The sequence below is a fragment of the Danaus plexippus genome, chromosome 17, assembly GCF_018135715.1.
Source record: "Danaus plexippus chromosome 17, MEX_DaPlex, whole genome shotgun sequence".
Lineage (NCBI taxonomy): Eukaryota > Metazoa > Arthropoda > Insecta > Lepidoptera > Nymphalidae > Danaus > Danaus plexippus.
The window spans coordinates 6,213,689-6,238,955 of record NC_083548.1 but is presented as its reverse complement, the minus strand read 5'-3'; the positions used below and the strand labels follow the sequence as shown (position 1 = coordinate 6,238,955).

At 32.6% G+C, this 25,267-nt stretch overlaps 4 protein-coding genes across 8 annotated transcripts in view; 2 read left to right on the top strand and 2 right to left on the bottom strand.

Moving 5' to 3' along the window:
* LOC116771390 (atypical protein kinase C) overlaps window positions 1–3,370 on the bottom strand; it is a 109,601-nt gene extending 106,231 nt beyond the window's left edge. Inside the window, exons 1-3 of the mRNA XM_061523133.1 lie at window positions 3,286–3,370; window positions 2,490–2,665; window positions 771–891 (exon numbers count right to left, since the gene is read on the bottom strand). Coding sequence (XP_061379117.1) covers window positions 771–891; window positions 2,490–2,648 — 280 coding nt within the window. The 5' untranslated portion in view covers window positions 2,649–2,665; window positions 3,286–3,370. The remainder of the gene's footprint in view (window positions 1–770; window positions 892–2,489; window positions 2,666–3,285) is intronic.
* A 399-nt stretch (window positions 3,371–3,769) lies between these two features.
* Window positions 3,770–8,781, top strand: LOC116771313 (F-actin-capping protein subunit beta). The gene is made up of 6 exons (XM_032663136.2): window positions 3,770–3,906; window positions 4,015–4,399; window positions 5,847–6,046; window positions 6,527–6,638; window positions 7,208–7,342; window positions 8,337–8,781. Exons 1-5 carry the CDS (start codon window positions 3,904–3,906, stop codon window positions 7,333–7,335), a joined length of 828 nt encoding a protein of 275 aa, XP_032519027.1. The 5' UTR covers window positions 3,770–3,903; the 3' UTR covers window positions 7,336–7,342; window positions 8,337–8,781.
* A 1,598-nt stretch (window positions 8,782–10,379) lies between these two features.
* On the top strand, window positions 10,380–16,566 carry LOC116771372 (death domain-associated protein 6-like). Its single transcript, XM_032663217.2, has 6 exons — window positions 10,380–10,589; window positions 10,670–11,021; window positions 11,152–11,536; window positions 13,968–14,230; window positions 15,534–15,726; window positions 16,089–16,566. The coding sequence occupies exons 1-6, from the start codon at window positions 10,539–10,541 to the stop codon at window positions 16,435–16,437; spliced, it is 1,593 nt and encodes a 530-aa protein (XP_032519108.2). The 5' UTR covers window positions 10,380–10,538; the 3' UTR covers window positions 16,438–16,566.
* A 3,619-nt stretch (window positions 16,567–20,185) lies between these two features.
* On the bottom strand, window positions 20,186–24,932 carry LOC116771123 (eukaryotic translation initiation factor 5A). 5 transcript variants are annotated; one of them, XM_061523397.1, is made up of 5 exons: window positions 24,772–24,871; window positions 24,185–24,261; window positions 22,563–22,800; window positions 21,418–21,619; window positions 20,186–20,780 (listed from the first exon to the last, which is right to left on the bottom strand). In XM_061523397.1, the coding sequence occupies exons 3-5, from the start codon at window positions 22,769–22,771 to the stop codon at window positions 20,709–20,711; spliced, it is 483 nt and encodes a 160-aa protein (XP_061379381.1). In that variant the 5' UTR covers window positions 22,772–22,800; window positions 24,185–24,261; window positions 24,772–24,871; the 3' UTR covers window positions 20,186–20,708. The 5 variants fall into 5 exon arrangements, with proteins under 5 accessions (XP_061379381.1, XP_061379382.1, XP_032518738.1 ...); XM_061523398.1 differs by having other exon boundaries at window positions 22,563–22,797; XM_032662847.2 differs by lacking the exon at window positions 24,185–24,261 and having other exon boundaries at window positions 24,772–24,932.
* Between the last annotated feature and the right edge of the window lie 335 nt (window positions 24,933–25,267).

The window sequence follows — 25,267 nt, the reverse complement described above, 5'->3', positions numbered from 1 at the left end:
TAAGTGACATCGAGGTAGAAAAAACGTGTGGGCTATAACAAATGATACACTATTTGATTGTTTGAGATACAGACGGTTAAGAACTGAATCATCATCATCAGCCCATTCGTGCCCAACGCTGAGCAAAGGCCACCTCACATGGCGAAGGTTTGCTGGACGCGGATTGGCGATTTCAAACTTATAATTTGATATTATAAATGCAGTTTTCCTCACGATGTTTTCCTTCGCTATCTATCGATGGTGTCTAAATACTCATAGAAATCACTTATGACTCCGAAAAATTACATTAATACTTGCCAGGTTTCCAAACCACGTTCTCATGCACGAGAGACGGACCTTAAACTCCAGGCTACCACGATATCAAAAATAAAAATAACCGATTATATTTTAATTCAAAAATTAATTATTAAAATAAAAAAAAAAAAACAAATAATTTAAATTAGCGAGACGGAATACTTCAAACATATTTAATTTATATCTTGTAAAGGTCTTAATAGATTGACCTTCATATTAAATTTAGGATCCGATAGCATTTAACGGCATCGGCTAATCAATGAGCCTCACGGACCATAATAACCTATAACTATTCGTAACTTACCCAATTCAGATCATCCGATTAATTAAAAACCATTTTATCACAACATATCCAATACTATTAAATACGGTTACGGTTTCGATGTTATAACTTACGGATACGATTACGATGTCATAACTTACGGATACGGAACCAGTTGTATATATATAAAATATATTACAATACTTGTACTCACCGTGTACAGTTAGCTCCGAGTCTCTGTTCAGCTCGTAAAGCCTTAGCGCCTCGTCAAGTTCCAGTTGAGTGGAAATGGTGCAAGGGTCACCTTCCTCGTCCACCCATTTCATGGTGAAAACCTTCACAATACATGCATACTTCAACACAATGTTTTCATACAAACATAACATCAATGACGTCATAGATACGTCACCAATACGTGCCCATATAGGTCAGCCATTCCCAAAGTGGAATATCGCCTCTTTGTGGGAGCTGCAGGCCTAAAAGGGGCGGTAAGAGACCCAGAAAAAAGATAAAGGCGTAGTGTAAAGGCCTGGTAGGTAACTTGTAATTTCATTTAGCTAGCATAAAATATAGTTCTTTTTCAATAGTTGAAACAGTGGAGAGGCTAAAAAATTATTTATTCTCAAAGTGGCCAATGGACAAAATAAGGCCGAGTGCATTTCAAATATAATATAGAATAAGTCAATTATTACATTGCATTTAAGCAAGCATTATTACATGTAAGTAATATAACGGCGGCAAAACTTTAGTATGTACATTATTCTGTATTATATAGCATATATTGGTAAAACACAAATATATCATTATGAATTTATGCACAGATAAATTACAGCCATTCTTGATGGGATTTGAAATTAGAACTGCGAGTAACGTAACGCCATCTAGTTTGAAAACATAAAGCTTTTTTTAAGTTGGCATATGTTTTACTTTATAAAGTTTTTATAGATATATATTTTTAATTTAAACATCCAACTATAGTTCAATTAAAATTAGGTTATTTAAATTCTTAATAGTACTTATGTTATTGGAACTTAAGAATAGTTATACTTATTAACACCCATTCAAAATATAGTCAATAATTTAGAAAATATTTACTTTTAATACAAATTTTTTAACAGCGCCATCTATTATTTAATATCAACAGTATTTAAAATATCCAGAATATATTGGACCGATTTAGATTGAAGTAACTGATTTGGTATGTGTTATTCTGAAATTTTTCCTCTCTGTGGTAGATTTTGTTAATACAGAGTGTTTTTGGTATTGTGCAAAACATTTGGTACTTTTTGCTCTAATATTCAACGGAGCATGACACGAGAGCAATGACCTTTACAAACATTGGAAACAAATTTTTGGAAGGTAATTATTACTCATTCTATGAATAACATTCACTTAAACTAAGATTATTTTATGAAACAAAATATACTATGTATTTAACAGACTCCAAATGATATTTGAATAATTTTTGTACAGGTAACACAAAACTTATATTGAATGTTTAGGTAAATATATATATATATATATATATATATATATTACTTTCCAAATAGCTCATTGAGGATTTATTAGCAATAGCCTTGTTACTTAGCAATTTTTTCATGCAAAAAAAGCAAAACGTTTGTTTTTTATATTATTTATATCACTATGATCCAAGCTGGATGTTTAATATAAATCCTAAGACTTGAAAATAAAAAAAAAACAAGGCCCTTTTGATAAGAATACATAAATATAACAGAAGAAGCAAGATTCATATCAACATAACTTATAGTAAAGCATTGTGTTGTATATTAATTCTATGCACAAAATATATACCGCTTAACATATGATGAATAAAATACACATACTATCTTATAACAATTCCCATCAGCTTAAATCTTTGACATTATTTTTTATTATATATTGAACTCATATTATTAGGACTATAAATTAATACCTGGTCGGGCGGAAATCTGCATATTGCTATCATCTCATGTGTGAACTCTTGTAGGGAGATGTTGTGGTTGATGTAAGTAATGAACACATCACCGCTGTAAACTGTCTTTACACGCACATCATTGGCATTATCCTGACCCACTAGTTGCGTCGGCATCATTACACAATTGTTGTTAACTGAAAAGAGAAAATATTATTTATAGTTAACCTTCTTGGTAAAAGCTGTATTAAGTAGTTCTACAATTTACTAGTTAAAGATGAATGCAATGTATTTTTTTTTTTTATTTGATGTTAAACATAACTGACACTAAACATATTAAATGAGAATTGAAATAAAAAAACAACAGTTTTTTATTGTATTCTTATTAGGTTTTCATTTACTCAGAATTGTTATATATTAATATATATCAAAGTTTAGCTTTAAATTTTTGTTTACTTTATGAATGAAATGAAAGTTGTAAATCAGGATAAACCTTATTTATCAGCTCTAAGGTTTCATCTTTATGGTTTCTTTGCATGTATAACCTATTAAGACACAAATAAAAACATCGTAAAAGTAAAACACTGGTCATTGTTTGGACCCAGCGGAATGTAGTTATGTGGTTTACTTCCCGTTTCGGCACATATTATAATCACTAAGGTGCTTTAACACACCGAACATTCCCATATCATGAATCATTGTCGTTTACACAAACAAAATCTACATTATAAAGCACTTTATTCATTAGAATGTTGAGTTATTATAATACGAACAAACTTTCATTTAATATAAATATAGTTAGAAGACCATACAATACCTATTTCTTTCAAAAGTAGTATCAACAAAAGTTTGACACCATAACATTGGATTTACAAACTGACATACAGAAGGATATGGAAATTATCTTAACAATCCGACCAACATACAGATTATATTAAATATATAAGGAGCTACATGTTAATGTGTAACTTACTCTTTCCTATGTAACCAGAAGCTAAGCATATAAATGAGACAGATATAACAATCTTCACAGAATTAAAATTAGTTAAAATCTTTGATAAGAAACCAAAGTGACGTCGTGGTTTACGTTCATAAACAGCACGATTAAAAAAATTATTAATTTTAAACTACATATTTCTATATATTTAAATTTAAAATTTGGCATTTTAAAACTTCAATTAGCTGTTCTTTTGAAAGTTTATTGATAATTTCGATTTTCTTATAATATTTATTTTTACTGCATTAACATTAAAGACGATAACATAATGCATGCCAGTGATTTTTAAACTAAAGCGGAAATGTCATCCTGAATTCTTTAACAAACTTCATTGCATTAGCAAATAGTATTTTATTTGCTTACTAAAGTATATTCGTATAATTTAACATTTATTTTGAATTCCGAAAAGAAGTAACGATTTTGTGTTTCGTTTAGACAATGGTAAAGTATTCCTTTTTATGGATACGTTTTCAGAACTTGAAATACATGTTATGATGACTAATACTCGTACTGCTTAATATAACTTAATAGCTGTTGTCTTAATTGCAGACAGAACAACAAATGGATTGTGCACTGGATTTGATGAGGAGGCTGCCTCCTCAGCAGATTGAGAAGAATTTAACTGACTTAATTGATCTAGTCCCAAGTTTGTGTGAAGATTTGTTGTCGTCCGTTGATCAGCCCTTGAAGATCGCTCAAGACCGAAGTAACGGGAAAGATTATCTTCTGTGCGATTACAATCGTGATGGAGACTCATATAGGTCGCCATGGTCAAATACTTACGACCCTCCTCTTGAGGATGGTTCAATGCCATCAGAGAGATTGAGGAAGTTGGAAATAGAAGCCAACCATGCCTTCGACCAGTACAGGGAAATGTATTTCGAGGGTGGCGTCAGTTCTGTCTATTTGTGGGATATGGATCATGGTTTTGCAGGTTTGTGTAGTTTAATTTTTATATGCTGAGATGATCTCATTTTTAATTTATTGTCGTTTTTAATATGCACTCACCTTTTATTCACTGTATGTAACCCCTTTCTCATAGAAAAGAAATCTTAATATTTCTCGACAACCAAAACATATGTATATATAGAATTAATTAAAAAAAATAATTGCAATTCAGAATTTTTACTCATAATTTTATTATAAAAAATTGTGAGAAAATACAATCTACACAGTGTGTGTGTGTGTACTGTAATCCTAAGAGAATAATTAACAACATTGAAGTACATTTAGGTTGGAGCGGTTTAAAATTCAATTAAATCATGTCATTAGTCAGGTGAAGGTGATGTTTCCTTTGTTTTTTAGAAGTTTAAACTGTTACATTACCAAAATCATTATGATTTTTGAACATCTGAACATGCCCTTAAATTCATTCAAAAACTTCACCTGAAATCAGGTAGCTGATCCATCATGGAGTACTACATTTTTAGTACAAGATACACTAAAGCATTTTCAATAGGCTGGTCACTACACCTGCAGACAAAATAATAGTGGTGTATCCTACATATCAGCTCACAACAAACCCTTTATAGTGTTAAAATTCTTATAAAACCTCTTTCTTACCCTTGCTGAAATATAGCAACAATTTCAAATCTTCAGCAATGAAAATATCAGTAGAAAATATGTGAAAGAAATCAGTTTAAAACAAGAGCTACAACCAACAGCTTGTCGGACAGTACAGAGCAGCTCTACTTTGGTTTGCCTTCAAATGGTGATACCAAGGATTTTGTTAGACTGGTTTAGACTTTAGAGGATTTGAAGAAATATGTAACAAGAATTTGTTTGTAGAAGATAATATCAATCAGCCAAAAAACCATGAGCTTTGAGATGCTTCACTGTCTTGCTATAAATTGATGTCAAAAATGTGATCCAGGGACTGCCAGACATAATGCGGCCAGATATGATGACAAGAAAACAGATATAACATTAAGTTTTTCATTTTGTTTAAATGTCATTTTTTTATATTTCAATAATCTTTGTGTGTGGAAAACACTTTTAAAAACATATTTAAGGTGAATTAATACCAAAATCGTGATAAATTTGTAGGGTCAAATAAAATAAATTTGAGTCATTACAAATTTTATAGTTGGCTAAGGAGATAATTTCAATTTATGTACAATAAATATATGAAAATTTTAAGTCATGAAACCTTGAGATTCTGGAATAATTGAAATTTTCTCAAACACTTATAAACTTATTGATATCTAAAGTTTTCGCGAGTATTCATTAAAAAAAACTAATATTTTCACATTACTACGCGTATTTTATTATTTTAAAAACTACATACTCCTGACTTGTCATCTCGTCCTTCCGTGATCACGGTTGCTACAAAGTAATCGAAACGTAAATAATATATATTTAAATAAATAATTTTTCAACAGGTGTGATTCTAATCAAGAAGGCGGGAGATGGCTCCCAGAAGATCAAAGGGTGCTGGGACTCCATCCATGTGGTTGAAGTGGTTGAGAAAAGCTCTGGCCGGAATGCACACTACAAGCTTACTTCAACAGCCATGTTATGGCTTCAGACTAACAAAGAAGGCAGTGGGACTATGAATTTAGGCGGCAGTCTTACAAGACAGGTATGTTTAGGTCAGAGGTTCGCAAACTTATTTTTTTCTATTGCCCACTTTTTGAGAATAAATTAATTTTTAGCGCCCCCATTTTTTTCAACAACTGAAGAAACACTAACTTATCCATGCTAAATCAAATTACAAATCACCCCAAGCACCTCTACATAGCACTTCCATTTTTGTCTGGGTCTCTGGCCTCCTTTAGACATGCAGCGCCTCCAAGTGGCATTGTTGTCCACTTTGGGAAAGGCTGGTTTTGGTGTTCATGAACCAAAACCATACTCTCTATATCCAATACTAAAAAGACTTTTAATATCAAAAAACCTTCTTGGTATTATTGCTATATATACTAGTAAAAGTGTGTGACAATAAGTAAAACTCGCAATAAGTAATTTTATTGCATAAAAATATCTAAGATAAATATTAAACCCATCACAAAATATAAAAAGTAGATATTAGATATATGTTAACTATCCCATACCTCACCAGGCGGAGCAGGATTCAGCAGTGAGTGACGTCACCCCCCACATTGCTAACATCGGCCGCATGGTCGAGGATATGGAAAACAAGATCAGAAACACTCTTAATGATATATATTTTGGTAATTATTAACATTTTTTTTATACTGTCTAAACTTTAAAAATCAGTACATGGTCATAACTAAAACCGTTAAAATATATCAATACTAGCCATGTTTACACCTTGAGGCGGCACACATTGATTTTCTTATTTATTTTTATAATTAAAATTTCCTAAACAAAAGTTGACTAAGTTATACATTATTGTATCAGCTATATGCCAGTGAAAGTCCCATCGAAATGGACCTAGCTATTTCAGAGCTAAATCCAAACAGACAGACAGCCAAAAAAATTTTTGAATTTTATTTTGACAAATGTTTCATGTATATGTTACTCATTAATATGGCTTAATTTAATGTTCCAAAGAGAAGTTAAAATCGCAATTTATGTTATAGGTAGATTATTTTAATTAAATAAAAATTCGCAAGAATAAGTTCAAGACTATTGTTGTTTGAAGGTATTTATTTAGAATAAGGAAATCAATAAAATAATATTTGTTGTGATGTTCTACAGTTTTGATTAAGGAAAAAGTATCACATAATATAATAGTTATTGTAAACATAGATATAATTTTATTGTATTACATTTTAAGGTAAAACAAAGGACATCGTAAACGGTTTACGATCAACCATACCCGCTAACGTGGCCCGACAAAAGGCCGCCTTACAACACGACCTCGCTGAGGTGTTGTTGCAACGCCGGCAGGTGGCGCGCGACTGAAACACAGGTCACTGTCACTTGATATATATACAGTAAAAAAATATTCAACACGATATATACAGCATGAATAATTAGGCAATATTAAACAATATTTTGCTTGGGACAGATTAAAATAATCTATGATCCTATTATGTTTTATAAAAATAAAAAATACAAAAGAAAAAATATATATTTATATATTTATTGTAAATCAAATGTTTAATTTTTACTATAATAATTACAATCATACTTGTCTCTACGTAACATTAATGTAAATAAAAACAGATTTTTTTTTATGAAATATCAACATAACGGTAATTGTGTCCCAAAAAGGTTTTAATACCAACGAAATGTGCATAATGTCAGTTAAGCCCAAAATATGGCCCGCTATTGCTGTACAAAAGCAAATTAAAATTTATTTTAAAAGAGTTGATCGGCAAGTATCGATTACAATCGGTAATCGGCAATATAGTATGCTATACCATTACACAGAGGTTATCTTGTTATGTCAAAGTACGTTCTTAACGCCGACCATAGATTTTTATGTAGTCCTTAATTCTAACCGATACAACTAGTTCACACAAATATAATATTAAATCACATTAATTATGCTATATTTGTAAACACTAAACGATATTATATTCGTTCCGTCTGTCTGAACGACTGACAGTTATTTCAAAGTTCAAACGTCGTTAGCAAAGACTAAAGAGTACGATTACTTCTTTAAGTCATCTTTTTTTTTAATTTTCATAATTAATTTTTCTTTAGTATATTTTTTAAATACTATCAAACATTTAAAAAAATGAATAAATTAGGTAAAACCGTTACCAAGTTATAACGTGACCAGGAGATAAGGGTTTATTCATATATATAATGATTTTTACAAGTTTTATAAATGCGCATGCTCTTCGTGTATCTGTGTTTTTTTAGTCTGTTGCTAAGTTTTGTCGGTTGAACATTATGTTGACTTGTCAAATTCTGTTGACAGATGTGTATTGACATTGATGTTTCATTTGTTCCAGATGTATCCGAGATTTTGGGTTAAATAACAACAACGACATAGAAATTCAAAAGTTATATTAAAAGTATAATGTTATGTGACATTTCATCGTAAAATTGTATAAAATACGCATCCGTCATGGTGCTTTGAAATGTCCGCGTTGTTTAGAACGTATTTGAATTTAAGCATAATTTAAATATTCACGTAATTATTTTAGCCCAAAATGATGTAACACATTTATTTGATTGCATTTTTATTGCTTAGTGATTTTTTTTTATTTTATTGTAAATTAGTTATATTGAAATTTAGGTATTTTCTAACAGTATAGAATCAGTGTACGTTTAATATGTATTGCATGTTAAGTGATAAGCCAATTGTTGATGTTGCAATATGTACTAAAAAAATTTATCCGTAATGATTCAATAGTTTTGAATTGGCCTCTCTAAATAAAGATTTATTTATCTGAATTGTTTATCTGTGATTTATCGATATTCTCAAATTTGCATTCATTGAATTTTCACAAACACATATATTTCCTGTTGCATATCTTCCTCCGTGGAACGTCGAAGAATGTTATCCAAGCCAAGACCTTCGCTATCCTGACGCATTCGGTAGTCTTTACAATGCCTTTTGTCAGAAGTGGCGCCATCCGTTCCGTATTAATTATAATATACTATAATTATTTTTGTCTGATAATCATTAATTATAATACTGAACCATTGTAATTTTGTAATAGCAACATTTAAGTAACAACTTGTATTTGAAAACTATAATTACTGGCTTCTGTTATTTTGTAAGACATAGCTGGAATTAACGTTGAACATTAAAAATATCAAGATTGAAAATTTGAAACTGTACCTCGAACGTTATAGCCGAAACTACGCCAGAATCCAGGTTCTAAGCTATACAGTCACGGTACGTATAAGGTTTCGTGCCTACTCGCGAGAAGACTAGACGGCCCCTCGCAAAATAAACTCAGTCGTAAGCCTGCAGATGAAACGTTTGATGATAATCGAGTGCCTCCGTATTTGTATGACAAAGAATAGTCCCAGAGACGTTGGTGATCTCTAAAGTTATAGCCAACAACAGTTGTCATGTTCATATAGTAAAGAAGGCTATATGTAATAACACATTACCCTGTATCTTTTTTGAGAGAGGGCATTGAAAGCATTACTCACTTCTGTCAAATTTATTTTATTTTTTACATACTACTACTATAACTATTTACTTAACAATCTATTTTACTATTATTTTTCTTAGTTATTTATCATCAGATGGAGAATCTATGTGATAAAAATAATATTTAGTTGATTATTACTTTTCAACTAAATATTTATGCAAAAACCAAGCACAAACATATGTTTAAGTAATCGAATTGAAAATTGAATTCAACACGACCCTATAGATAAAAATCATGTGACATTGAAACTCCTTGGTTTGAGGTGGGAAATAACAAGGTCATATGAGAAGTTACAATACAATATTATTTGTTTCGATTGAAAAGACAAGTATAAAAATAATTTCATTAGTTTCGAATGGATTTAAGGACTTTTTAAAAATACCACCATCCTTAGGAATAATTTTAAGTCTACGAACTGATGTCAGTTTCGATAAAATTTGTATAGTCAAGATCTTACTTAATATTTAAATTGAACATTATGTTTGCCAAACGTAATAACGATAAACGAACGTTGAAGCAGCATAAACGGCGAAGTCTAAGTCATAGCCTGTCTCTTATTGGTTGGTGGTTAGACTTTTAAATACCATTTGTATTTTTAACTACTTAGGGTTAATATTTTGTCTGTGTTATTTAAAATATTTTTTGGTAACTTAATAAAAAAAGGACATGATATTATGTCTAATAAAGATAAATTATTTATTAATAACATTAATGAATTATAATTTTCACGTTTTTCAATAATTACCAATTACGCCTGAATACGACGACTAAAACGAAATGAAATTTTTCCAATGATAACTTTTCATTTACAGAATTAAAAATAATAATAATATTAATTTAATTTTTGTACGTCCGTTATGTCTACAGTTGCAACCTTATTATATTTCTGTCAAAAAATAGTCATCAGTAGTCATTCAAAACAAGAAACATGCTGATTCTTGAATATCTTGAATACAACGTGATAACAGTTTACTTATTATAATATTGAGTTTTATATAATTATGCTTTTTTAAATTATAGTACCTATTTGAAAAATACTTAAATATGAGTATAGTTCCTGACAATGTGAATTCGTCAGACACTGAAGATGATTGTGTAAATCTATTTAAACATTTATTAACAATTTATGAACTTTTAAAAGCTTGAAATATTTCTAAAATATTTTTGTATAATAGGTGTTGGAGTCCGTTACTTACGTGGATCAAAAGTGCCTCGATAAACATAATTTTGAATATGTTTACGAAGAAAATAGTTTGTTTGCAAAATTTATTGAAAAATGTTACGATGTTGAAAACTCTCGGGGCATGTCCAAAGTTATCAATAAAATCTTGTTGAAGTGCTACAATGAATCGAATCCGTCCTTTAAAAAATCAGCATATTTTAGGGAATTGATAGAAAAGTCAATTATTCTCATTGAAACTGAACCGAAAAATAAATTTACTCATATAAGCCGCATCTGTGATACTCTGCGTTCTTACGCAATTAGGAAAAGGATTAAGCCTATAACATTAGCAACTAATATTGGTGGTATAGTATTGCTGAGCTTTATTGATATTAAAATCTGTAAAATGTCTTGCATCTCATCGCTCAACTCAACTTTTGGACATTTCAATACATTTAGTAAATAATTCAGAAAAATTTCTTTACCTGCTTTCAGATAACAATAATAAACAAACATTAAAAAGGAAAAGTTCCCCTGATAATAATTGTAAAAGACCAAAGATTTTGGTCTCCGAATCTGATGATGTTGTATTAACCGAGGAGAGCAATAAAATAAATAATAATATAGTGAATAACAGTGACGGTGATAATTCGAAATTAAATTTAAGAAGTGTCAGCGAATCATTCAATGGTACAGAGGACAATAAACTTTTAGTACCAACAAAAGTATTGGAAGTTAATGTTATTCAAGAATCGCCGCAAGCTGAGAGAATCAAAAAGATCGAAAAAGAAATAGCTCGCTGTAAATCTGTCATAGCAAAGCTCGATGAACTAGAGGTCGACGACGACAGTGTGAACTCACCTTACATTAGGAGCGAAAAGTATGTACATGTACTAACAATTCTCATTATTACCTGTAGCTTATATCCAACAAATGGTTTTATTATATACAAGTGCTGCATCTCTGTTGGTTTTCATATGTACATACATAAAATATTCTTTATACAAATTCATTGTTCGATAAACATTATATTCTTTCATGTCTTGTGTGCTGCCTCTCATTGCTTTCTCTTTCTCTATGTTAAAAATTATTAATTTACAAATAAGATTATTTCTCGCGACATACAAATATTAGTTTATGGGCTAGATGTATTTTGTTAATTCTTAGTATAATTACAGTACATAGATTGGTTATTGTCCTTCATATGTGACTTTGCTGTAAATATTTGATTATATAATTCTAGTTGTATGGCCATATATACTGACTGTCTTTACTCTGATTAAAGCCTAGGATCTAGACGAGGATGCCAAGCTATCTTTGAGTGATACAATCCTCGGACTGTCTAGAAGAATATGTACCAGCAATATCCAAAATTATTAATGTATCACACATTCTACCACCTACGTAACTAACTAACTATATGACAACTGCTGTTAGTGTTTACAGAATGATTTTGATGAGTGATTATTTTACAAAAAAGTTTTTTGTTAAATGGTTTGTTTCTGTTTATTAAGTGATAGAGCTTTTGATCACTACCGACTGGAAAATTTATCCCAAATTTCCGATTTTCATAGAAGGTAAAATTTATTTACTTCCTTAATATCAAAGTAATGTTCAAAGTTAAAACATTACAAGATAGATGATAACTTAGTGGTCGAGTTTCAGTGACATATATTAATGATCAGCACCACCATTCTATAGGTCCGTTGCTGTATAATGTTCTGTACGCATGTTGAATCAAAATTGACTTTTGTGTGGCTCATGAGAGCTATACGTCTTAAATTTCCTGATTCAAACACGTTCTACCGTCGGAATCACCATGCAATCCCACCACCCGATGCCATCCTCCAATTCAACGTCCTAAGCCGGTCCGGCTCCGGAGGTCCGGCCTATTAGAGGCACCCTTGGGACGGGTGTACCTCCCGGGATCTTCAGGCCCGAATTAAACGGGTAGGTCCCATCGGGCCACCCACCTCTCCCGGTGACGCTGTCAAAGCCAATAGGGCTAACAGCTAAAGTCATAATTTGTAGCAGAGAATATTCTTATATTCTTACAGAAAAATTGTTTCGTCTCAATAGTTGTTGTCAGTAGTTGTCTCGTTTCAGAACCGTCTGTAAAGATCCCAAGCCATCTTCGTATAGTGCTTAGGAATGGCTTTCCTTATCCTGCTATATAAATTTTTTGACGATATGTATCTGTTCGTCACTCAGTCGTTTTATGAGCGGAAAAAACTTGTGCATTCTCAATTTGATATTTCATTTCAAGCAGTCGTGAAATGATATCTTGTTATCAGTCCCACTATCAGTTCTGCACTCGATCAACCTCTCGGTGAATTCTTCGGGGAGATAGCACATAAAAAGCTGTTAATTACCGATCGAACCCGTAATAATAGTTTACGTGAGTTATGATCATGAATAGAATATATTTTTTACGTTAGATGGAGTATTTTTTCTCGTTAAAAATAATAAAAGGAATGAAGAAAACAATAAGAAATTTTACATAATGAAATATAACTAAATAATGGCTAGAATGGCTAAAAAATTGGTACTTGGTAGTACAACTAATTTAGCCGCACAAGAATTTAATTTATAGATATATTTAAGGTAGACAAAGATTTAACTTTTAAGAGAATTTTATTGATTAGGTATTTCATTAAAATTGCTAGTTATCTCTTCTAAAAGAGAAACAGCATATGCCTTACTTTTATAATTATAGATAATGTTACAGCATGAACACTAGTAATGCGCTGATGATTTAGATTTTAGACAATCTCTTATAAAAACTTTGAATTCACGTAGGATTTACATATCGTTATATTTAAGCGAGTGCTTGTTAAAATTATTCTAAGTTCTCGGATGCAGTACGCGTATTTACTGCGTCAATTTTCATATATCGCGACTTTTCGAAAGCCTACGTGATTTTTTTATTTAAATTTAACACTTGTACGACACAGCTATTTCGCGAAACAAAACGATAAACGAATTTAAACGATTGCGCTTAGATAATATAAATCGAGATTTAAAATTACAGAACAGTGAGGTGCTATGTCAAAAAAAACCTTTACATGCCGCCCAAATTCTACACAAATAACATATATCATTAAAAGACTAAATAAAAATCATTTTTTTGGTAATTACACTAGGCGTCTCTGGACGAAATTACCAAATACGCTCTCGTATTTCTTGAGTTGTCGTGTCGTTTTCATACTTTCATTAAGGTTTGTTTGGTCCGCTATCGAACTACCCGCTGTATGAGTTGCATCAAAACAAAGAAAAAACCGATTACTAAATATAAAATAACTTAATTTCAGGCTTAAGGCTAAGATAGTTTCACTGTACCGGGAGCTGTGCGAACTAACCGGGAGCTCACCGGTTAAGAAACGGCAGATACATCTCAAGGTCGTGGAAGGTCATCCCGACGGTCCCGTGAGATGTTTGGAGGCCTTCCTCAACGATAACATAGGCAGTGACGGCGACCCGCCCTTCCCAGATTTCAGTGATGTAGTGCAGTGTGTGAGCGAAGCCAACGAAAAAGACAAACTCGGCTGGACGAGACCCGAAATACTCAGAGAAGGTATCAGCTGTTTGTGAATTGCTTGACTTGGCAACGATTTAGCTTGTTAGCGATATACATGTGTACAACATTTTACTTTTCAATGTTACTAATGTGACTTAAGATTTTCATTACTACAACACATTTAAGCGGAAACATTTTTGGATATAATTTGTGTATGTTTTATTTGCAGTAATCTTCTTAGAGAGGTGGGATGACAGTTTCCTGTCACTTAGTCTCGTTGTTAGTAATATACCCGATCTGTTTTATAGTCTTAGAATTTTTCAATGTGGATTTACAAGGGAACCCCAAGGTTGAGATGGCTGCAGTCATTTTCCCTGATCACATTTGGATGTTTTTTTCAACTTCGTCATCCGTGGATGCGTAGAATCTGTTTTTTGTTGAAATGATTTTCTTTGGCTTGTTGGTTGTTGATTTATGCTGACTTGGACGTACTATTTTTAATGTCCAAGACAAGTTATTTAACTTTTGTATCGATGCTCCTCTTTGTCTATCCAATGTATGACAAGCGACAGTCACAATCACGTTTGCGTACCCGCGTGTTGTAAAAGAATGACATCTTGATTTGTGTCAAGAAATTTTTCACTTCCCTACGAGTTTTACATGTTTCAATCGACATTTTCTACAGGACATGGCCTAGTTTGTCAGCATCAACATTAAGTTATACCAACACGGCAATTTTTTGTCCAAAGGAAGCTAATATATCTGTGGTGGTTGTGTAATGTTCCACTGAATTAACTTTATGTCAAAGTCCTCAATCAGTTTCTCCTAATGAAGTTTTTAAGATTCTTATGGAAGTGGACAAAAAAGTAGAGAATTTTTCACGTTTTACATAGAATTCTATCAGAAACTTAAGTTTTTATATAGATGGTCATGTTAGGGTATACTTAATGAAGACCTTACATAAACAGTGACCATACCGTATTCGCTTGTTGATAATGATTTTCTGAGTCCCTGAAGTGGTGATTGTATTGATGGAAAAATAAAAATGTATGAAAAAGTAGAAATATCTACAATATCATAAAAGAAATGAGGCACAAAGATAACTTATCTCGTTAAAGAGATCTCTACCAGAAACCCTTTTAAAAAGGGAACAAGAGCAGATCGTGTGGTGTAGGTTCTGACACAAGAGAAGGAAAAATAGAAATCTTCTACAAATGTATATATATATAGCTCTGCCTGCCGATAAAGGAAGTAAAGAACTCTTTATAATTATAATGTCGCCTTTAGGATTACTGCAATGTTATTGAAATATTAATCAAAAAAGCCAAATATTGTGAACATTTCGTTTGTATATCATCAGCTCGCGTTTTATTCACACAATGCGGGCGCGCGCTTCAGAAGCGACGTCAGAATAGAGAGTGGCAGGACCTCTTGCACAAAGTGAAGCTGGAGCGCTGCGACACGGACCCCGCGGACAGCGATCCAGCGCTGTTACAGCGCTTAGAGGACAACAGACGGGCCGCTGTCAAGAAGGAATCGGAGATACTAGAAAGGTCTCCATTACTTACTACGTTCTATATACTATTGTGTTAATAGTTTAAATATGTATTGCCTTAAGGGGCCACACAGACATTGTTAGGGGTTATAAGTTTTTATTACATAATGATTTAAAAAAGATCCTCCCGCCATTTTTAAGTACCATTCATAAAAGATAATTCATTAGTATTTGAAAATTATTTCAGTAAATATCACTTTCGTTCTGAGGCCTGAGGATTTTTTAAATTATAAAATGATTTTTTATCTTTTCATATTTTGGCTTCCCGTATGATATAAGAGTTAGGAAAATCATATATTGCTTAAAAACGCGATTGAAAAAATAATTTATTTCTAAGTATTATTACATCGATACTTTCAGATATACAATGATGCAGACAGCGCCATCTACCGCCGTTTCAAATCAAACACAGGATTTCATTAAATGTGATGAAGATGTTGACAGTTGTAATGAGACTGATGTATCCAGAGATATATCTTCATGTCAGGAAAAGCCAGAAGATGGCGACACATCTACAAGTTTGCAGAACAGCAGAATAATTGATGATTTAAATAAAGATGAGATCAAAATAAAGAAGGAGCCAGAAGAAGAGATAGAGGAGCGTCTTGGAGAGCTCGGCGATAACTACACTTTGAGCATCATTGAGATTGAAAATGACCCGCGTGTGATCATTGAAATATCTGACAGTTCGGGTGATGAGGGTAGTTGATGTTTACAAGTGCATTTTATCTTTCACTGCCCATTTAATAATGTAATTTAAATTTGTACGAATTCTCGATGAATGTTAAGAGCTTTAAACCGTATTAAATTGATTGATTATTATTTTTAATAACAAAAATTGCGATTTGTCCTTGTTAATTACCCCGGTAAGCATCATTTGCAACGTTTACAAAAACCTAATTCCTGGCGTTTTTCTAAATGTTTATATGAAAACAATTTAAAGCAGAAAAATGTTTATACAGAAGTATGATTTTATATTTACCAGCACACTTACCTAGTTTAATTTTCTTTAGAAAATAATACGTGTTTTATATCATTCTATAGAAGATCACAAACAACAATAAATGTTCTATAACGTTACTTCAATCAAATAAATTCAAATGTTAGTCTGACAATTAGGGTTTAAAGTATTTAGAAACTAAAATTTACAATTTCATAAACTTCCAAACCTTCGTCGTAAATTACTCTCACTTCTCTGCTGATTCACGCTGAAAAGGGTTCGGTGTTGACTGGATCTGCCCTAATAAAACGTGGCGAGTGTTTATAAAGCATAGTAGTCAAATTAACAGTGAAGTCGACATTCAGAAGCCACAACCGCTCGGAATGTCCCATGCATAAGTAGTGCAACTGTCGAATATTAGCAATGCTTTAATCTCCGGCCGTGGTACATCTCATGTCATTTCCATTGAATCTATTTTTTTGAATAATATTATAAATTAAAAACGTGACTCCTAAGGAGAACACAAAAACAGGAGCGAAAGACGTCGTACATTCCATTGATAAAAAAATAATGTGTGAAGTAATATGAGACGAAACCTCTCAACATTCTATGGTTTCACCGTGCGGGTGCCGGGTCCATGGATGCAGGGAGAGGAGTTTCAACAGTGCCTGGGACGTGCGACCCAGGTGTAGGTTTAAGGGTTTAAAATATTCCTAATTTGATGTGTATCCCATAACAAGCTCCGATAGAAACATTTTGAACTAAAACAATTTATGTTAGTGGCTATTTAAGTTCTCGAAACTTATTTCTTGATGGAGTAATTACATCATTACGACAATATATATTCCCTAACCTCTAAAGCATGAGATCTAGCTTCGACGATTTGTTACATCTATTTATTTAGATGAAGTAAAACGTCCGCTCTCTTCAGGCTAATGTTTTCAGAGATTATAATATTTATTTCTAGATAATTTAAAAATTCTATATTTCAAATGTTATTTGCATGAATTTAATCAGAAACGACAAAATAATGGACGAGTTATTATGAGATAAAATTAGTGATGTTTTTATTTAAATAGAAAGCCTATGAAAAATCAGCTGAATGCCTTTAGATCGAATTATCAAGACTTGAATTAGCTATAATACACTATAATCCTTGGAATAATTTTTACGACTGATTATAACTGTAATACTGAACCATTGTAACGGAAAAATCTAAGTATCAACTTGTGTTTCATAACTATAAATGCAGGCTAGCCATCAGCCATTTTGTGAGACATTACTGGAGGAACGCTGCACATTAAAATTAAAGACTGATACTGTACCTCGAACATTAACTCAAGATACATTTACACAAACCAAATAATTGATTGTCTCATGAAAATTCAATTTCCAGTCCATGTAGCCATTGATTTTTATACTTTTCTTACACAATTCGCTATTACTTTAAGACTCTGTGCCGAGGGTAACTAGTTCTTTAAACCTAACAGATATAGTCACTGAAATATAGGAAGAAATAAAACTATTTCTATATTTTAGTATATATTTCCAAAGCAGTCTTTGAGGCTCCGTTTAAAAATATCTCGTCACTCCGCCATTCCAGTAAATGAGAGCTGAAATGAAGTTCCGCCATCTTTTTGCGCAATGTTCCCAAGAATTCAGCGGGATTCAAAATACATGGAGATAGACTAGACATTGGTTTAAATTGTCTATATATGAATATTTGAGTTCAGTTGTAGCTAGCCTTCGAAACACAATACTTGTGCTATAACTATTTGATTTTGTCGCAACAAGATATATATTTGTTTGGGGCCATCCATAAAGTTACACGTAAATGGGGAGGGAGAGAGGTACGGGAGGTCATTAGTATAGTGACGTCACATATTAAAATACTAAAACGCGGTTCGGATGTGAATTGAAAATTAAAAAAATAGGAACTTGATCTATATTTATTAATAATTTAGCATTCTTGTTATGAGATAATCTCTCATGCGACGTCGCTTAACTTCTAAAGCGGCGTAGTAATGTTATGCTAGTGAGACATTCAAGTTCACGTGAATTTTGAATACATACCTACTACATACATTTAAAAAATGCGTGACGTCACAACAGGAGGGGTTCGTAGCAGACGTACTTCACGGATGGCTCCTTATATTACTCAAGTTTGATAAATTTCAGAATTTTTTCAAATAAATTATTTCATCACCGGAATGTAAGGCGTGTTTTCTTTAGCATTAATTATCCTGTTGATTGATCTTTGTTTGTGGTAATTTTGTCACAAACACATGAATCAACATTAAAATTCTTGAGCTCATTACTTTCTAGTTGCTAAAGAATAAATCGATTTTCCTAAGAAAAAACCTTCATAGATTATAATGAAAAATAAAAAGGGGTCTAAACAAAAAAAAAATAATAATAATCGAGTGGAATCACAAGTCACGGTAATTATTTTGTACAGATTTTAATTAATTCGACAGACTGTTTCACATTTAAATATCAAGAGCTGAATGCTTCGTAATTCGGTAATGTTTGCACATTAACAAAATGACACAAGTAAAAAAATGCACATGTGGATTATTCATTGAAGATTTATAATACTAACATCGAGCTAATCCAAATCTTACGTATATACAACTCAGTACTATCGTCCGGATTTCGATCCAACCCTCGCCCCCGTTAAAATAAACTCACTGTCATCTCGACACGTACGTGATACAGTTACACGTGTTAAAACCTACAATGGTTAATGTAAATTCATTGGGAATACAATACCCGTGCGGGTCACACTACACTGGACTTAATATAATCACGTACAAAGGAAACGGTTAAGAACGACGGAAAGAAAAATTGTTCAGAGACTAAAGTATTTTATTGTACACCTTGCGATGTCATCTACAAATACTTTAGGTTTTTTTATAAATTAAATTAAAAAAAAAATAACTTGATTACAAGCTGCTAAGTATAAAAACTTCATCAACAATAACGATTATGCAATTTCGAAATGTACACGTGGATCTGAACGTAATAAAAAAAAAAAACCGTTACCGTATAGTCAGATACAGCCTTAGATTAACACTACTTGCAATGTACGAATTTTGAATGCATAAAAAAATATTTCTTCTATAGGGCCTTACCTTACATCCTTACTATATAATATTCGTATATCATATATCGTCTTTGACAATTTGATGTTCATCCAATGACATACAGTAAAAAGTACCCTATCCAGCCCTCGAAGGCAACACTCGCTTAGTACTAGCCGTGTAGACTGCAGAGCAAGGAAAGGCCTATGCGATCTCGCCTAAACGTAGCGCCTACTTTAGATTATTTAAATATTTCTTTACCTAAAAAATGCATTTCAGTCTTGGCTGAAGTGATCCGGGTTGGTGGTGACAGCGATGGTAGCATCACTGCACTGGCTGGTGAGGCAGGTCGTTGTACAAGTTTGTATCCTGAACGTACGGCAAGTGTTACGAGCGAGGCTTTTCGCTTGAGGACTAATCAATCACACACCACATTTAAGAATTTTCTTTATTTCTATTTTTTTGTATTTTCTTTTTTAACCTTATTCGTCGGTTCTGTTATATGTATTTATTATTTAATTTAGCAATGCACGGGCTATCAAGTTCGAGTTGGCGTCCGTGTTTCTGTACGGGCGTCCCGTCCGTCACCAGACACCGACGAGTCTCATACAAGATCGCAAACTGACGGCTCGCAACTTAACATGACACGGAAGCGAAAACAGAACAAACAAAACAAAACAAAATGTCCGACGCGCCGCCGCCGCTCACACCGCATGTGCCAGACGATGTATTGTAATAGTTTGGAATGATGTAAACGTTTCTTTACTGTAGAGTAAAATCTTTAAGAGGTTCCCAGTTTTTGTAACGGTGTGAGCGGCGGCGGAGAGAAGTGAAGCCCGCGTCAAACGAACATATTTTACGTTAAGTTATACATAATATTATGTTTTACATTTATGTAAGTTGTTGATTGTAAAAAAATTATATGCTTGTTATAATCCCTATAAATGCTGTTTTTATTTATTTGTCGAGAGCCGTGTTTGCCTTCACCGCGATCACACACTCCTCGCCGCAAGACTTCAGAACGGTGCACTGGAAACGAGAGACAACATTTACATTACATTAAGATTCTGTTATCGGATATCATCAATGGGGATTTGATAATTGTAATCACCTGTTATCACATCTTAGAACTGATAAATTCGCTACTAAACAGATTAATTTTCAATCATAAGTTTTTCATAAAGTTATTCTTCCATAGGTTTGATTTAAAATATGTAATAGAAATACATTTATTATCCATAAAAATATCTTTTCATATTTGTCTTCAAACCCATATATCCATATAGCTGATACTCAACCAGCTCAGGTGTTGGGAGGTAATTTTATATACGAGTTAATTTAGCACCAACACATCACTTAATGTGCCAGAGACTCTACACTCGAACACGTATTAGGACTGTGTATAACAATGACTTTAACCAAACCTTCTCTGTATTGTCTTTGATGAATATTTATCTATTTTGATCAATATTTCTCATCAATTAACCCAAGTAATCTATAATTCAGTAATCAGTCAACAACCCAGCATTTTCTGTTATGTCTAAACTAAGCACAGGTTGATAGAATTTCTAATTGTCAGTGAAATCTTGAGAGATATATTACATCAAGAGTCATCAATCTCTCTCTATATAAACATCTCAATGTCGGGACTTCGCCCCCTACCCACCAGCAGTTCCTTGCCGCTGTCGAAGTCGGACCTCAGCTGGAGGCCCAGGTCTCCGTCCGGTATCTTGAGGTCCTCGCGCAGGTCCCCGTTGTCCGCCATCAATGTGAGGTAGCCGTCGTCGGAGATGTCAGTCAGCTGGTAGTCCTCGCGCTTGACGTGAGGCACGTCCATGTTGTGAGTGGACGGACAGATGTCCTCGTACCTGGGATTATATTACATTAACATATATGTGTAGTATAGAATTAATTATGAATACAACATTTTGAGAGATTTTTGCATCCTGTACATCTTAACACTCAACACGTATATATATATATATATATATATATATATATATATGTTTTAAAGATTGAAATTCGTTTTGCTTCTATACTAAATTAATGTTTTTTGGATTACTAAGCGTGTTTTATTATTTTCAAGAACTACATAATGTGAGATCACATCTCGTCTGATCGTGATCACGGTTGCTGCGAAGTAACCGAAACGTCAGGAGTATGTGGTTTCTAAAAATAATAAAATACGCGTAGCAAGTAATCCGAAAAATATAAGTTACATTCAAATGAATACTCTCGAGTCTTAGATATCATTAGCTTTTTAAATATTTATCACATAAGCAACGAGTCCGTAGAGTTGATTAAAATAAATCGTAGCTTTCTTATGGTGAAAGACAAACGTAAAGACTTAGCTGTATGAAAAATAAATGTAGTCAGGTCAATCGATGACTGCTACCTCGTGAGTTGGCATTTTAAAGAATAGTTGACATAATTCTACAGAGGACGTTTATTAATGTTTATTATATATTATTTTAATGTATTTTATTTATATATGTGTTCCTTTTCGGTGATCCCACAAAGCAGTTGCAGAATGAGACGCATATACGGAACTGATATTTGCTGTCCGAGTACCCGCAGCACGAGAGCTATATAAAACAGCCCTCGCGACTCTATGGGCTCGATACTTTAATATTAACGGGTAATTTTCCTTACACAAATTAAATATTCAACTTCGTATACGGTATAATGAAGCTAGCAATCTCCTTTAAACTTTAATCCGAGATCAGGCGTTCAATAATCTATTGTTACTCAAGTTTTTAAATTATAATGATACCTTATTATTATAATAAAAATTATATATATAATACTAACTTCTTTCCATTGAATATATCTATGCCGACCAAGTGCACTTTAGCGTGACCATGTTTTCCGGTCTTGGAGGTGGACATCTCTACAATCTTGCAGGGGCGACCTTTCAGCATCACGAACCCGTTCTTGCGGAGGGCCGAGCATTGCATGGGGAAGGTGGCTGAGGCACCGGAGTCCCCGGTCTCAAAATGTGTGTCTTCAATGTCGCCCATTGTTGTGAAGTTTGGGTTTCAGTGATCTGCTAAAAGATTTAACTTGTATGAGAAATATACATGTATAATACAGATTTTACTCATAATAGGTACATTATAATAAATCTTGTGTTCCTGTACGGTGATCCCATAATACAATAGTAAGGTGAGACGCATAGTCGGAACTGATATTTCATTTATGAGTACCCGCAGCACAAGTACAGTATGAACTGCAATTGCGACTCTATAGGCTCAAAATTTAACAGCAACTTAACATATTTAAAATAATTATCATTCAAAATACGTTTTAAATTGAAATGGCAACTTATTTGTCTATTAATTTAGTATAGATAAGTTACACGAGACAAATTGAAGGAGAAATATAGACCGTGTTTTAAAAAGTGAAAGTTTGATGTGGCACATGGCAATTATATATGAAGATTTTAAATATAGAATTACAATGCAAAATTTTTAAATGATATATTTTAAGTCGAGACTTTATCATGTGATACAGGTATAGTATACACAAAATGGTAGTCAACAATGACAACAAAACTTTTCAATTATAAGGTATTAGTGAAATCTCAAAATCATCTAAGTGACACAACACACATACAACCTTGGCATTAACTGTAGATATGACTCAATGTGCTATGATGAATATTTGTGCAGAGTTCGTTGAACTTATATGTGAATGAACCTTTATTTTGGATATATCTGGGATTAGTCAAAGAAGGTTAGATATAGTATGAATATTTTAAGTTAGCAAGTTAGAAATTAGTGTGTTTGTTAAATTACAGATTCCAAAAAATGGTTTCATATTTATGCTGACATGTGGCTTAAATGTGTAGAAGTCACATATTTCGAAAAAATGCACTTAAAAGTTAGAGTTGCAAATTAAAGTAAAGCAAGTATGTATATCAATTAATAGCAAATTCTGTAATAATGTTAAAATCTATTAATTTTATAAATAGAGAATGCCAGTTATATTTGAAAGAACTAAAATTATTGAAGACTTTCAACACAAAGAAACATGGCTATCAAAATCTATATATATGTATTGATTTATTGCTTTTTGAAGTTAAAGCATATAGGACAAAAGGTGCATCATAAGATATGGATTTGAGCACTCACAATGTGACAATGGACTTTTGTTACACATACATTTACATTGATGAAAAATGTGGATTTTCTTAAAACACATGCACTTAGAAAATTACATCTTCAATATTTTATAAAGAAATAAAATTCACGGGACACATTTCGATTTCTTGAAAATGTGGCAGCAGGTGTGATTGAAGTCATATCCACGAAAATTTATATGTTAAATGGTAATTATAAAATGCACATGTATCGCTAGGTTTACAACACTATTCTATTTTATACTAATTGCAATGCATTGAACATGTGTATGCAATAAAAGTGAGTACATACGTTTTATACTACAAAAACTCAGGACGCACTTAAAATTTCCTTAACCACCGTGTAGTTACAGGGCACGCCTGCCTTATCTAGACATGAAAAATATGTGACTAGGTACAGACCGAAAATTCAGACGACCTAACCCCACCTAGCGTTTTAAGAGGAAAACCTACAACTTTGTATCTCGGAAAATCTAAATGATCAAAATAAAACACTATGTAAATATTAAAAAGATTAGAAATTAAAGAGTTTACTCTTTTTTAAACTACATCTGAATTAAAAATTCAGTATCAAGCCGTGTGGTAAGCGAACATGTGCCTTTTTAGAGACATCTTGATCATGTCTTCCAGGCTAAACAAATTACATTTCAAATTATTACTACACTTCAATTTTGTGTTAAAAACATTAAAATTTAATAATTACAAGTAAAAATTATTGATAAAACATATTATTGATCGCAATATTAGTATCAAAGAAAAATAGCAAAATTTGACAAACGTGCCGGTGCCGCTTTTTAAATTCTTCAATTTAAACACAAATATCACACATTTAAAAATACTTTTTTTCACATATTTTAATTCACTATTAAAAATACTTACAAAAACTATAATTAAGTCTTACAAAAGCAGAACCACGATATAACTAAGATATTTATCGCCACTCACATGTGAGCGACGGGTTCTTCAACCGAAAGGTCAATTTGCGCCTGCGTAGCACCTTCATCACTCACTTCCTGTCGCGGGGTTCTCAACTACACCAGAGAGCCGCTGATAATTGGCGCGAAATTTAGATTTTTCATTTCGGACCTTAAAAGAAGTTATACTTTTCTGAATGCTTTCATAATAAATTAAAGAACTGTAAATATTCCTACTTAGTTAAAATATTTAGGAAGGTGCAACTTCTCTTAATTTTTCTCTGATTATTCACATGCAGTATTTAATTTTTAGCGTAAACTGTTTTATCGACCAGATAAGTTTTACACTTTTGCCAAAAGAGGGCGCCACATTACGTAGTGGTTGACGCGTAGCCACCTTCATCACATATTTACAGACTATAAAATCTTACACAGACAACAAATAAAATTATTCAACATAA

Bases quoted from the DNA above. Each gene is read 5' to 3' on its own strand.
- LOC116771313 (XM_032663136.2), top strand. The intron at 6,047-6,526 runs GTATGTTTAGGT...ATACCTCACCAG, and splicing joins GCGGCAGTCTTACAAGACAG to GCGGAGCAGGATTCAGCAGT. The intron at 6,639-7,207 runs GTAATTATTAAC...TTACATTTTAAG, and splicing joins TCTTAATGATATATATTTTG to GTAAAACAAAGGACATCGTA.
- LOC116771372 (XM_032663217.2), top strand. From the start codon at position 10,539: ATGAGTATAGTTCCTGACAATGTGAATTCGTCAGACACTGAAGATGAT. The intron at 11,537-13,967 runs GTATGTACATGT...ACTTAATTTCAG, and splicing joins CCTTACATTAGGAGCGAAAA to GCTTAAGGCTAAGATAGTTT. The intron at 15,727-16,088 runs GTCTCCATTACT...CGATACTTTCAG, and splicing joins GAATCGGAGATACTAGAAAG to ATATACAATGATGCAGACAG.
- LOC116771123 (XM_032662847.2), bottom strand. From the start codon at position 22,771: ATGGGCGACATTGAAGACACACATTTTGAGACCGGGGACTCCGGTGCC. The intron at 21,620-22,562 runs GTTAGTATTATA...ATATAATCCCAG, and splicing joins GATATATTCAATGGAAAGAA to GTACGAGGACATCTGTCCGT. The intron at 20,781-21,417 runs GTGGGTAGGGGG...TCTCGTTTCCAG, and splicing joins ACAGCGGCAAGGAACTGCTG to TGCACCGTTCTGAAGTCTTG.